The sequence below is a fragment of the Hipposideros armiger genome, unplaced genomic scaffold, assembly GCF_001890085.2.
Source record: "Hipposideros armiger isolate ML-2016 unplaced genomic scaffold, ASM189008v1 scaffold_311, whole genome shotgun sequence".
Lineage (NCBI taxonomy): Eukaryota > Metazoa > Chordata > Mammalia > Chiroptera > Hipposideridae > Hipposideros > Hipposideros armiger.
This window is the reverse complement of record NW_017731661.1, coordinates 777,136-792,435: the sequence shown is the minus strand read 5'-3', so window position 1 is coordinate 792,435 and position 15,300 is coordinate 777,136. Positions and strand designations below refer to the sequence as shown.

Genomic DNA, 15,300 nt, shown 5'->3' with positions numbered 1-15,300 from the left:
TAAGGAGCTTACTGACCAATAGAAGAAAAATGAAATGCATATAAATAATTAATACCAGGCAGGCTGTAATAACTTGCGTTAAAAGCATATGAATAGTCCATTCTCATAATAATTTAAATATAAGCAGACTTTGAAAATTGATAAGAAGTATACTATACCTCCAGAAAAAAATTAACCAAATAGGGATCTTCTTTCAGTTTTGCACATACAATACAGAGAAACTGAATTTCTTCATTTTCCGTTGGTGTTGCAAGGACTTCACCACAGAGTCGAATTAATTTCTGTCAAAAATTTTTTTTAAATGTTTTAAAAGTTAGGTTATTTTTTACATGCATGTAAATAGCCATCCATTTACCTTAAGGACATTTAAAATTTTTGAATAATGCAAATACCTTGCATTATTCAGATTGAACACTATTTACAATAACCTATATCAAAATAAACTTACTAGTAAATTTTTCAAATACGTGATTCTAAAAAAAAAAAAAAAACGAATGAGGAATGTATATAAAAAAACTCTCCTTGAGATGTCATGGAGGTAAGTTCAGGAAAAATTAATGTATAAAATTTTTAAAGAGGAGTATAAAGACATGTAGTACATTTAATGCAATGTCATGAATAATGAAAGCTCAAGTATTTTCTAATTTACATATTATTTTTTGACTAATTTCCTTGATTATTTTTACTCTTAGGAAAATCATATAAAATTATATCTATACCGAAAGAAATCGAACCGAGTGATTTCATGTGAGGGGAACATAATACCTGCACTGGCCTGTGCACGTTAATGTGGGGAAGCAGTGGCTGCTTGATCCTTCCCAGGAGTTTGGTGTAGAACACCAGGACCTGCTGTTTCATCCCCGGAGGACACTGAGAATGGGAAAGGAGGACAGCAAACAGGAAAAAAAGAGACAATACAAACACACTTACTCAAAAGCTTAAAAAGATAGGACAATGTATGTAAAGGTATTCCACTCCTAACAGTCAATGCAATCAGCCAGAATAAAATTCTGAATCAAATATTAATGACTGGTATTCTAGAAATAAAATTACATCAGGGACTATAATATAGCATGTGGGACCACAGGCTGATGTAATCACAAACAGCATGGTGATTAACAGCTTGCTGAGATTACAGTTTGGTTTAGGCAATGACAACCTGTTTATAGTTAAACGCTAAGGTCAGGTGAAACTATTATAGTTAACTCCTTGGCAAAGTAAAGCCAGCATCTTGTTACTTACACTAATGACAGGTAATCAATAACTTTCCATCATATAAATGCAGGAATAAATAAAGCCTTCTAACACAGAAATGTAAATAAAAAGATTCCTAAGGTACAAACTGTTGTGATTTGTTCTAACAATACTGTTCTAAATTAGTTACAAAATTATTTAATTATGATTATTATAGGCAATTAATATTTAATAAAGAAGTTTTTATAACATGCCAGTTGTTTTAAATATTTGCTGAAAAGTAAACCTGATGATTACCTGTAGATTGAGTATGAACCAACATTATATGTTCTACAATTAACCTATTTATACTGCCTCACATTTCAAATACAGTCACAAAGTCAACTATAATTATATATACATATAGTCACGGGACGTGGAGTAGAGAATGGGAATGGGGTCAATGGAATTGTAATAGATAAGTATGATATTGGGGGTGGGAGGGCAGTAGACGGGGGAGGGGTATTGTTTCTGTGCGAAGGGTGAAAAGGATAACTATTGCATTGTTCTGTACACCTGAAACTAACAATAAAAAATAAAATAAAATAAAAAAATAAATAAAATACAGTCACAAAATGAGTAGTATTTCCAAAGCATCCTCATAGTCATGCTATCTGGAAATAGTACAAACTATAATCTTAAGCATATTTTTTAAGACAACAAATACCTTGCATTATTCAGATAAAACACTAATAGTTACAATTACCTACATCAAAATAAATTTACTAGTAGTACACTTCCTAACATTTGCTCAAAAATTAATATTTATTCATGGTAGTGTTGTACAACCCCTCCCTCCAAGGGACAGGACAAATAAAGGGGAGAGGGAAAGCACTGCAGGGTGTTAGGGAGATGGACTGTCCAGAAAATATAAATTGAATGAATCGAATTAAAAATGAATTGGTATTATAGATTAGCTATAAGGCAATTATCTTTTAATACTACTATTCATAACTCCATTTGGTATTCAAACGCATCTATTAGTTTGGGATTTTTTTTCAATTTGATTTTTCACATATATTATAGAAATTCACAGAACTACAGATTTTTAGAGTTGAGGAGGACACTTGGTGATCACCTCCTTATTTTTAAAGAGGAAGAATAACCAAAGAGACTTGCTGAAGGTCACGGTGTATTCGTGACCAAGCCAGGCCTCCTGACGTGAACCCAAACTTCTTCCCTTCCCTCACACCAGCACATGGTTTGAAATCTGTCTTCATAAGTATTGAAAGTTTGGCGGTACAGAATATTATTTATAGAATACCAGCTTTGCAAAGATTTCTCAAGATTCATTAGGCTTAAAAGCTTGAATTGTCTTCACTTACCAGCACAGTCGATGTCAGAATAATCAGTGACATTCTCTTCCAACATCATGTAAAACAATTCCCATTTTTGTAACCCAATTTTCACTAGGTTCCTTCTCATTTCCTTTGATTCTGAACACGCGCACTTGAGTTTGTTTTCATAAATGTTTACACTAATTCTAAGCAGCCTAAGAAACAGTTGTTATCTAGGGCATTTGGGAGCTTTGCTACCTCTATGCAAAGTTAGTTATCTTCATATAGGCTGCACATTTTGTTTTTCATAATACTGACTTAAATTTTGCCACGTACCTCTGTAATTCAATTTAGTACTTGGCAGCTTCTTTATCTCTAAGACATAAATGTGTGTATTACGTGCCCAAGAACACGATGCAGATTGGGAACTTACGTCAGCTTTCCCCAAGGTATATAATGTTTCCAAGATCTTGTGATGAAGCAAATACTCCATACATGGCCCTGTCTCTCCAAATTCTCGTTCTTTTTCTTCTTGTACCAATATGTCCAACATCTGTTCCAGATGAGATGGAATATTTGTATCTGTGACTGGAGCTTTGTCATCTAAAGAAGAAGAAACATTCATCAAACATTTTTAAACTGCATATTTGCACATAAAATACTCTGTTTCCCTATTCCTAGCCAAACTGAGGAAAATCTGAACTACAAACTTAAGTGGTTTATACTTATGGTATGATTATCTTTGCTAGAATTTAGATGATGCTTTTGCCAACTTCTTCAAAAAAAGGAATCAATATTCTGAAATATATCCTATAAGCTAATTTTCATGCATAATAATTTACAAATAAGAGCCATTTTCGGGGAAATGGGAATGTGATCAGGAAAAGCACATGTAATATCAAAATTTTGTACGCACTTGTAATTAAAAAAAATTTTTTCAATTAGCTAGCTCAGAAGGTCTGAATTTTAAGTATCTTTATATAGAAACAGGTTAGCCTCAAACATTAAGCTGAATAACCTAGAAACCGTGAAGAGGACAGGTCCTGGTTTTCATTGCTACTGCATTTTACTTCTTTTTTTTTTTTTTTTTTTTTAGCTGAGCCATCCTGCTACCTATTGGCAGCTTAGCGGCTGCTCAGCTCGGGCTGGCCTCGAACCGCTGTTGCTCAGAGCTCAAACTCTTGAGCGAGCTCTTAACCAACTGAGCCATTCAGCCGGCCCCCTGCATTTTACTTCTTAACACTGGGAGGTCAGACACTTAATGCCTCTAATTCCTTTCCATATATAAAAACAAGAGGAGCCCAAAGAAAAATGCTCTGTGAAAAATTTCCGACATCTCCTCTCATTAACAGACAGCTATTCCCAAACTCAAGGCTGCTTTCTCAGGAGAATTCTTATCAAATATTACAGATTTTTTAAAAAGAAAATTTCATTGATACTTTTTACATATCACAGCTGGACTCAAAAATCACACGGTTTAATCAACCGATTCTTATTGTACAAAGGTTAAATTACTATTAATAAAACATGAAGTTTTATAGAATGTTTAAATGTAAAATATATTGGGGAAATGCCAAGTTCTTACTTATATCTCTATTGTCCTTTGCTTAATACTTCTATTGGGTTGTCGGAAAAGTCATGACGTATTTTGTCTGTTTTTCAAAGGTCATTTATTTATATAAAGAACAAAGATCAATGAATGATACCTTGCCTGTTTTGTTCAATAACCTTTTGCCATCTTTCAGCGAGCTTCATAATTCCTCGTTCATAGAAGGACCTGACTTTATTTGCAAAAAACTGAACAAGGTGCTGATTTACAGCTTCATCTAAATTGAACGTTATACCATGCAAGGAGTTTTGAAGAGAGCGAAACAAGTTGAAGTCTGACGGCACAAGGTCAGGCGAGTATGGTGGGTGTGGCAATACATCCCATCCAAGCTCCAATCGTTTTTGACGGTGATCAAACTTGTGTGTGGTCTCACGTTGTCGCGATGGAACACAACTCCTTTACAATTAACAAGCTCTGGATGTTTCTGGATGATGGATTCGTTCAAACTGTCCAATTGCCGACAGTATACATTCAAATTGATTGTTTGCTTCCTTGGTAGGAGCTCGAAAAACACGACACCTTTAAAATCCAACCACACCGAGAGCATAACCTTCTTCTGATGAATGTCTGCTTTCAATGTAGTTTGAGGCGCATCATCATGTCAGGACCAAGACCATTTGCACACCACATTGTTGTAAACAATCCACTTCTCATCACCAGTTATCAGTCTTCAAAAAAGGATTGTTTTCCTCAAGTTTAATGAGCATATTGCAGATGTTTATACGTGCTGTCAAATGAACTTTGAGTTCATGCAGAACCCAAATATCAAGCTTGCTTATGTATCCCAGCTTCTTCAGGTGGTCGTGAACGCTTGAATGATGGGTGTTCAATGTTTCTGCAATCTCTCATGTCATGTAATGTGGGTTTGACTTGATCAATGCCTTTATTTTGTCATCATCAACCTCGATGGGCCTCCCTGACTGAGGAGCGTCGTTGAGATCAAAATTACCAGCACGGAATTTTGTGAACCATCATCGTTGGCACTGATGTTCTTGTAGAGCATTGTCACCATAAACTATGCAACTTTTCACAAGCTTGACGCGTGTTCTTCCCTTTATGGAAGTAAAACAGTAAAGTGTGGCAAAAATGCACAGTTTGATCTTCCATCTTCAACTTGTTGTAAAATCTCCAAAACTCAACCAAATCGCTCAATTTTTTTTAGCATCAAGCTAGAATTGTCAGCTGTCAAATGACATAGCAATAACATGGATAGGAATGACTCAAGTACTTCCAAAAATGAGCTGGTGCCATGTGTCGCAAACATGCGTCATGACTTTTCTGATAACCCAGTAGTTTGTACAACACAATTCTGGTATGCTATGTATTTGATGACACATCGCTTTGCCCATATATACACATGTTTGTATCTAAGCACAGAGAGAAAACCATAATACTAAGCCTTATGGAGAAAACAATGGAAAGACAAAGGTGTCCGTTGTCTCCTAGGAAGACTGATGTATCAAATTTGATATAGTAGGGGATAGTCGTTAAAAGCATGCGATCTGGAGTTAGACAATGTAATTCAAATTCACTTTTAGGGGTATGATTTTGGTAAACTATTTAAGAGTCAGTTATCAACACCTGTAAAAACTGAGCTAATCAAAACAGTAAGTATGATTTCAATGAAATAACATGTGTGAAGCCCAGGGCCTTAGCACACAGTAAGAATTCAGGAAATGTTAACTTATGATGCTTCATTGCATGCTCTTCTAAAATGAGTAGCCTAATGCTAATAAAAGATAATCTGTATGTGTATTTGAAATTTATTTAAAAAAAAATTTTTTCCCCCTATAAATGCAGACTTCATATAAATACTCCAGGAAAGAATGAATGTTCAAGCCTGGTTTGATTATAGTTATTTACAAAGAAAAATGACCAGAAAGACTTCAAATTGAGAAATAAATGGACTGTGACTCTGAACTGAAAATAAAATCCTAGCTCTTAAGCTGTATGTAGACCTCCGTGCCTTTGCACAGGCTGTTCCTTCTCCCTGAAATGTCTTTGCTCTCCTTATCTACCTACCTACCAACCTCCTGCCCACTCCTTTAAAACCCAGGTGGGGCGCTGCCGCCTCCCGTCTCCCTTCTTTGTTCCCTCTCTGTACCTGACACAGGCTTATCCATCCCCGACTTTACTGTAGAGTACACAATCGCTTCAGCTACCAGATTGCAAAAAAAAAAAAAAAAAATCATTTAAAGCAATATCTTAAAGGCTTTCCTTTAAAGCATTTTCTTACAGCCATGGAGGGGTGAACAATTTGCAAGGGCTAAGAGCAGTCATTTGAAAAGGCAGCTCCTCTCAAGAAACTCTTCTGCAGATCTGCTGTCTAAACAGCCAAATGAAGTCGGAAATTATGTTTTACATTTAAACTTATAAATATATATGATCAGACTAGATACACACATATCTACATAGTCTGAATTTTATTCACTGCACAAACAGAAAGAATTTTTTTTTTTAAAGATGAATCACCCATGATCCCATGGGCTTGCCAATCAACCATTATCATTTTTTTCATATTTCCTTTCAGGTGAATGACATGTGTCCAATCTGCACATCCACTAGTGTTTACCTACACATCCCTCAAGGGAGCCCAGTGCTATGGAGCAATGCTACTGTATTTCCCTGTTTCAGAGATTGCCAAACTGCCCAAGGGACAAATCCAGCCTCGCCACCTGTTTTTATAAATAAAGTTGTATTGGAACAAAGGAATGTTTATTTTTTTTATGTATTATTAATGGCTGCTTTTGCACTACAGCAACAGAACTGAGTAGTTGCAATGGAGACCATGGCCTACAAAGCCTAAAATATTTACTATCTGGCCCTTTATGGGAAAAGTTTGCTAACCCCTGACCTAATTTATTTGCATTCCCCCATACTCACTCTCCATCCTTCCTGTCACAGAAGACAACTTCCGAAGACTCCCTGTACCCCATCTACCCCCGTCCTGCATTGATACCCACATGTTCTGCTTTCTACCTTATGTTTATGGATGAACTGTCCACGCGCCTATTTCAGCTAAGCCCCCACTCGTGCACTAGACCCCACCCCCCTCGCCTACTTAAGGCTATTGCTCAGAAATTTTCCTATCTGACTCTTGTACCTACCTTTCCCTCTCTACTAGATCATTCCTATCAAATAATAAATTGCTATATTTTCCACCTTTTAAAAAAAAACAGCCCTTTTTTGACCCCACACTCCCCTCCAGCTGCTCTCCATTGCTCAGCTCCCCTTGACACTCACACTCCTGAAGAAGGCCATCCCTCCAGCTTCCAGGACTCCCAGTTTCCCGTGGTGGCCTCTACCTGGCTGGCAAAAGCAAGGTTTCCTTTGCTATTGTTCTCATCTTCCTAAAGTCTAGACATGGAGCCCGAGGGCTCAGTTCCCACACACCTTCTCTCTCCATCTAGCCTTACTCCCTACATAACCGCATCCAGTCTCATGGCTTTAAGCCAACCCCCCTTGCATGTGATGACTCTTAATCTCAGAGGTCTAGTTTAGGCCGGTACCCTGAACTGCAGATGCCTATTTCCAGCTGTCTACTTGGCATATCCAACTGGACAGATGATGGGCGTCTCAGACTTAATACGTCGAAAACTCTTACAAACCTGTTCCTCTTGCAGTCTCCCCATTCTCATTAAGTGGCCCTTCTATTTTTCCAACTGCCAAAGCCGAAAATTTTGGAGTCATCCTTGACTCTTATTCTCTCATGCCCAATATCCAGTTCCTCAACAGAGCTCCCTTCAAAATATACCCAGAATACAATCACCTCTTAGCACCTCCACCCTGGTCTAAGCCACCAGCACCTCTCAGACCACTGCAACAGTCCCCTACCTGTTCTACCAGCTTCACCTCTGCATCCCTTCATCCTAAATTTTCACAGAAGCCAAGGTGATCCCTTTAAAGCAGATTCTGTTACACGTCTGCTCAAAATCCTCTAATGGCTTCCCCCCTCAGAGTACAAGCCAGAGCCCTTCCAATGGCTTACCAGGCCTGTGTAACTCTGTACCCCCACCTGTCTGATGTCACCTCCTACGGCTTTTCTCTTGGGTCACTTTCGCTTTAGCCATACTGGCTTCCCTGTAGTTCCAAGAATATGCCAAGCGTGCTGCGTGATCCAGCCTCAGGGATTGTGTGCTTGGTCCTCTTCCTGGAACTTGTCCCCTAGATGCCCCCAGACTTCCTTTGTCTCTCCCTCAGACTTCAGCTCAGAAGTTGCCTCAGGCAACGAGGCTTTCTCTAACCTATAACAGTCAACTGCCCCCCACCTCCAAGCATACACTTCTATCCCCCTTAGCCTGCTTCATTTTTTCCTTAACGCTTATCATCTGACGCACTATGTGTATGTGTCTGTTTCTTGTTTGCCACCCTTAATCAATAGATTAGTTCTGTTATTGAATTTTGTCTGTTGGTTCCATCCCTCAGTACCTAGAACAATGCCTACACATAGTAGGTGCTCGATAGATACATTTTTAATGAATCTAAAAGAGGAATTAAAAGTAAAGTGAATTGTTTATAAATTTACATATAAAATAACTTTGAAAACCAATTTGAAATATATTTTAGTATTTCACAAATTTCTATTTAATTAACTGTAGCATTCTTTCTTACCTGAAGTCTCTATGTAGTAATGGGTAATTGCCTTCCAGTGATAAACAAAATCTTCTTGTAAAGGAAGAGAAGGTGCCAGCTACACAAACACACAAAAAGACCAATTAAGAAAATGGCATGAAAAGTTTCCCGTGAAGTATAACTCTATATTTGTCTATTAATGATGCAAAAGCAACATAAAAATAAGGGGTGAGCTTTAATTTGCTTCCATATGTCAGGTATCTAAGAGAAACAAAATGAGTCAAATCTAAGAAAGTAAAAATTATTTATTAAGAAAGAGGAAAAACACATTTATCAACATTATTATTAAACTATAGTATTTGGGTTTTTTCCCCCTCTCCTGAAACTAGTAACTACATATGAATTCAAAAGTAACTATTAAATGAAAACACACAATATTCTATTACTAAGTATCAGTACAATGAAATAAATGATCAATAACCGGGGATCTTTGTACCTAGGACTTTGATATGCAAACCAGTAAAAGGCTGCTATGTTAATCAGTTACACATCACCACTAATAGAACATATACCAAAGTGAAGCCCATAATCAGATTAAAACTGTTCCCTACTCTCCGTGACTACAGATGTAAATCTGTTCTTTTTTAAGCCTAGATTAGACAGAGCATATTTTCAGCAAAACAACTGTGTGAAGAGACACTTCCAATTTAAAGTGTCCACAAAGTCAAAAATGTTGTCCATTTTCACTTTCAAATTTACTTCAGATGTTTTAAGACCAAAATTATATCCCTTCAGCAAACCTACAAGTATTTCAAATGTGCGTTAAATGGATAGAAGAAGACTTGGATACACCTTCTACGACATTTTCTCTTCCTTAAAGAGTGAGTGAGAGAGCGCTGCCCCCGTCCGAGTACCGTCAATAAATTTGGTCAGAAAATATCGAGTTGACTCAGCTTACCTAAGAACAAATAGGTTTCTATTCTGGGAACTGAACTACAGCAGAGCAATCTTCCAATTTCATACACTTCATCTAAACAGGTGACTAAGAGGTCATGTTACTCCTGTCTACTTCTCCTTGTTCTATTTTGATTTCTTGGTGTTCCCAGCAGAGAACTCAAAGTTCGAAACCCTGCCAAACAATTTCCAAACTATTGGGCAAATTATAGACACTGGTCATAGACACCTCACATGCTTCAATCCAGAAGATGAAATGTACTTAGAAAAACTATGGACCTGATCATTTGTCAACCATCATCACCTTTATTTGTGGAAAACTGAGAAAAAAATTAAAAAGAAAAATAAGAATGAAAGTGTTAATCTGGGAAAATAATCTTCCTAAAATTTTTAAATTAAAAAATCTGTTTAAAAAACTCATAGACACAGACAATAGTTTTTAGTGGTTACTAGAGGGTAAGGGGAGAGGAGATGTTAGATGAGGGTAAAGGGGGTCAAATCTATGGTGATGGAAGGAGAACTGACTCTGGGAGGTGACACACAATGTGATATATAGATGATGTATTACAGAATTGCCCACTTGAAAGCTATGTAATTTTACTAACCAATGTCACCCCAATAAATTTTAATTAAAAAAATCTGTTTTAATCAGCTACTTGTTCTTAGATCTTTTTCAAAACATAAAATTTCTCTTGCTTTTTAGACCTGGATTTTTTTATGTATAAGCTTTATATAATTAAATGTATTAACATTTGGGACAAACCCAAATGAAATTTGGTGTTTCAAGAAATGTACTTAAGTTTCGTTTCTTAACTGTGTATGTTTTGATTTGCTAAACTTTTCCAAGGGAACCTCCTGGGTACATACAGTTACAGCATCCTTGTTCCAAATTGCTTTACGCGTGCGATTTAAGTCTATTTCTAGAGTAAGTCACTATATCAGAGGTCTTCAGCATTTGTGTCAGGACCTTGGCCGTTACAGTCAAATCCAAAGCAGGATGGTGTTGCTTACTTCTGAATCTCTCTCTCCCAGGAATTTGATTTAAAGAAAAAAACCTACTTAAATGGACTGTTAAACAGTTCTAAATTGCTAATAACTTAGTTGAGTAACAATCTTGTTCAAACATGAATAAATTTCCTTCTTTCTGTAAAACTTCCTGGTAGATTTGCTTCTTTCATTACTAATTCTAATATGCAAATTACCCACTTTATTACTGCATGCAAACATATATGCTCTGGGTAAAACCAAAAAAGGGGAGAAGAGATGTGTGAATCAGCATGAGGGGAATCCTAATTTGAGTTAACTTTTTACAATATGGAGATCAAATTTTTGAAAATTCATGCAATCACTACCTTAACCAAAAATTGACATAAACGCCTAACGTGTACGCTGCTTCCTCTGGGAAGCCTTCCCAGGCTTCCTGCCTAGGATACGGTCTTTTCCACACACGCTTGTGGCTCCCTCTACCAGTCCACTCCCTCTCTCCCAGCCCTCACCCTGTATTTGTAATTGTGGAATTATCCACCTCTTTCACCAGCTTGTAAACTCTAGGAGGGCTGGGACTGTGTCATCTTTTTCATCACTGAGTCCCCAGTTTCCAACTCAGTGATGGCATACAGTAACCATTCAGTAACATTTGAGTGAATAAACGAATGGCACAGCAGCTATCATTCAGTAAGTAGTTATGTGCCAGGCACAGTGCTACAAAGTTTACACTTACTGTGCAACCTTAAATTCTCACAGTAAACTCCTATGTTTCCCAAACAAACTCCTATTAAGATCCAAAGCCAGACAAATGACTTGCCCAAGGAAACACTGCTTGTACCTAGAAACCTGGACTGTCTTTCTCCAAAATGCCGAACACACCAAAGGATGTACACTGATAGTTCAGATAAGAGCTAGTGACCTCAAAGCCACATCTTCTTCCTGTTCTCACGTGTATCATGAACATTCCCCCCCAGGCCTTTTTAAATGCTTCCTTCTCCCCACAACTTTCCTAAAGCCATTCCTATGGTCTCTGCCTCTCCCAAGGCCGCTCTAGTCTCACTTATTCCAGAGGCTTCTCCAAGGACTCCAATCCTAAATGCTTGCTCCTCCTTCAGCGCTCACTGGCTGAGCACTCATCCAAATAATAATAATGGTGAACATTTACCGAGCACTTACTATGTGCCAGGTACTGCACTAAGCACTTCATTTATACTATCTCCTTTTAATTTTCACAGCAATTCTATGAGACAGGGGCTGGAACCCCATTCTGTCTGGCTGTAGGGCCTAAACCACCACACACTTGGGCATTGTGTATACTTTAACTTGGGTATTTATTTGTTTTTGTCTCCCAAATGAGACTGTAAGCATTGTGAGCTAGGACACTGGCACACCTTGCTTTCCTAGCACTGTGCCATGCTTTCATGGTGGGCTCATTACACATTTGCTGAATGATTGAAGGACTGAAGTTAAGAGATCACTTGCTGGACAAGAATAAGAATACACTTAAAACACTACATATGCTTGGTTTGAGGTTTCACTCCCCCCGGAAGAGTAGTTTTGGAAAGAAGCGCTCGTCCCAACAACCATCATCATCTCTCAACTATAACTTGAAAAGAAAACATTCCAATTTCGAAAGATGACTTCAACTGAATTAGTTAAAATGGATAAAACTTTCATTCCTGACACTGCCCTTTATCCTCTTTGAGTAAGTCTGCCCTCAAAGGGTGGAACTGGCTGGAATTTAAAAGGAACCAGTCCCTGGCAGAAGACCTAGCACAGACCAGGCCCTCAACAAATATTGAATTATACTAAATGGAAGATGTTTTATTTACCCTTTGGAGAAGCTGTACTCAGGATCCAGTCCAATCTCAGAACTAACAACAAAAGAGGCCTGATTTCAGATTTGTGACATGTGGCAACTAACAGGACAGGTTCGTTTCATATCTCTCCCTGGCCAATCACGTCTATACTGAGGGAAGACAGTCATTTCTGAAAAAGGGGGCAAGCATTACAGTACAGGTTTTGTTTTTAACTTTCTTTCCTAAACTCCAAATGCAGTCTAATAGCTTAATAACACATTTTCAGATACTAATCTTTGAAAATATCTTATTTTTTTCTTGTAAGTGGTTAACAGGAAGTGAAGAGAAACTATTAATTAAAATTAAATAAGGCAAACTCTACCTTTAAACCTCATTTAAATAAATCTATACCTGGTCAGCCCTAAAAGAAAAACCATTTGAAGGCTGATCCAATTGAATAAAGAAACCTAAAAAGTAGTAATACCAAAATGGTTGGGAAAACATTCCAGATTCATACAGTGACACAACTGAAAAAAGGTCATGTCAGTATCTGCATACAAGATTATCTCCAGTCTCTGTATAACACTGATAATTATGTTAATTGTAATATTGTATCAGAAAATGCTAATTGAGCATACAAATTAAAAGGAGTACAGAGAAAAGTTAATGAAATGAACTGAGGAATGGTGAGATGAGTTTGTAGAAAAAATGTTGAGCCAATAAACAAACAGAACTGAATAAATGGAAATCAATCTTGGGCTAGGGAAAATATTACTCAAATACAAAAAAGATGGCTTACTTAAAATTACATGTGAGTTCATTCCCAAGAGATATGTTAAAAGAAAAAAAAAATAAGTACACCAACATTCTTCCATGAGATTTAACCTCCTGTCAAGGTAAACTGGGAAGTATCACAGCTGAAAACATTAACTCTAAGCAAATAAAAACAATACTTTTCTAAATACAATGCATTAGTTCCGAGGACCAGGTGAATATAATCCACTCTAACTTTCTCACTCACCTCAGCAAAGTAGAGAACCTGATTTTACAGAACTAGAGTCAGGCAATTAATTTACACGGATAATTTGGTAGACGCTAACGCATACCTTATAAAAAGATAATGAGGACAGAAAACATAAGCTTCAGGGACAAAACTCAGTCTTTACTGGGAGACCAAGAAAGCCATCTTTTCCTAAGTACTTATTTCTGTAATTATCAGCCTGATAGGTAGAGGATATAAATAACGTAGTAAATTTTAATTCCCAATTATCTTAATATTAAGCTGTATTCAATGTTTACAATTGAAAGAGTCTTGGCATTCTGTTGAGGAATCCTATAAAATGTAAATGTCACTGTTTTTATAAATTTTAGTTAAAATTCTCTTAACGTAAAGATGCTGTAGGGTGTACGTAAAGGTAGTGTGAGTGTAAGCACGAAAGGAAAATTGAGTCGTCTCAGAATCTAAGGCTGTCGCCTCCCTGATGCTGGGATGCCCCTCTTGGTTCAGGAACACCTTGCCGTTCTTGATTTGACACACCGTTTCCCAAGAACTTGTAGGAGAGCTAACATGACTTTTAAACATTTCCCACCTCGCACTTAAAATAACAATTGTCCTAAAGTTTGTTTTTACTGAACTTTAAAAATCCATTTTGTCGTCCTTATGTGGCCATAAAAATTGTTCGACTGTAATTGGTTTGTGTTAATTGGTTGTGTGGGTTTTAATGTGCTCTGATCACACAATCTTGAACAGAGAAACGAGGATGGACATTTTAAACACTAGCAAAGTAATAAGTTTCTTCACAAGATGCACTTTTCAATGTGGGCCATTCTCCCTGAGTTAAGCACAGCAACTGGACCTCCTGTTCAAACAGCAGAAAGACAGGTTGAGTTCCTACTCTTGTATTATTTAGTCTGTTAGGATATATCTGAATAACGTGTGCCTACGCTGGGGTCTAAAACCCTGAAAAGAAGAGTAGAACTGCAGGATAAACGATGAGCGTCCAGGAAGACAAGGCAGGAAAGGAAACAGATGGTCTGGGTGTTCCGCGAGGGCTCCGGGGCTGCCTGAACCCTCCAAGCACCTCTTTATTGCACATCCATCCCCCCAGGTCCAGCGCAGTTCGGCCCGAGGCCTGCGGAAGCACCAGCTGGCACGGCTGCGAGGCGGGGTCGGGCGGGCTGCGTGCTCGCCACACTCGCCCCAAGGTGGGCGCACACCTCCCAGCTCTCCCCCACCCCCCCGCCGCCCCCACACGAAACAACACCCAAGCCGGAGCCGAGTGGGGCCGTTTCTTTTGTCTTGCTCAAGGCTGACTACTTTTTGCCGGCGAAGGTTAACGGTCATGGAGTCCGGGGGCGCTCCCGGTGGCTCCGCCAGGTGCTCCCCTCCTCTCCCGTCCCCAGGGGAGCAACGAGGCGACCGCCGACCCCGGCCGGGAGGGCCCGTCCTCCCGGGGCAGCCCTGCCCACCCTCCTGGGGGAGGGAGCGGACCCCCGCCGGCCCCCGGCTGGAAGCAGCGGACGGGGTCGGCTCGGAGCCAGGCCCGAGGCCCCGCTGACCCCGCAGCGCCCGACCCGGGCCTCGCCCCTCGGGGGGAGCCGGGGTTACCGAGGGCCGGGCCAAGGCCGGCGGCTCTCCCGGGGCCGGCAGGGAGCGTAGGCCGCCGCCATCCCCAGCCTGTCGTGCGCCCGCAGCCCCGCGGCCTTACCGCCTCCACGGCGTGCTGCAAGATCGAGGTGAACTTGGAGAACATCCTGTCCCGGGACTGCAGCAGCCTCTCCCGGGACGACCTCGAGAGCTCCTCGATTCGCCGCCGCCGCCCCTGCTGCGGCTGCCGGGGCCGCTCCAGAGTGAAGGCCGGTGCGGGGC

General features: G+C 39.3%; 1 protein-coding gene across 2 annotated transcripts in view; it reads right to left on the bottom strand.

Annotated features, from left to right (window-relative positions):
* The window catches only part of FHIP2A (FHF complex subunit HOOK interacting protein 2A), a 30,287-nt gene extending 14,993 nt beyond the window's left edge, over window positions 1–15,294 (bottom strand). For both annotated transcript variants that reach the window (XM_019660108.1, XM_019660109.1), the window contains exons 1-5: window positions 15,140–15,294; window positions 8,731–8,809; window positions 2,944–3,113; window positions 766–870; window positions 159–281 (exon numbers count right to left, since the gene is read on the bottom strand). In XM_019660108.1, the coding sequence (XP_019515653.1) occupies window positions 159–281; window positions 766–870; window positions 2,944–3,113; window positions 8,731–8,809; window positions 15,140–15,184 (522 nt within the window). In that variant the 5' untranslated portion in view covers window positions 15,185–15,294. The remainder of the gene's footprint in view (window positions 1–158; window positions 282–765; window positions 871–2,943; window positions 3,114–8,730; window positions 8,810–15,139) is intronic.
* Window positions 15,295–15,300: the final 6 nt, after the last annotated feature.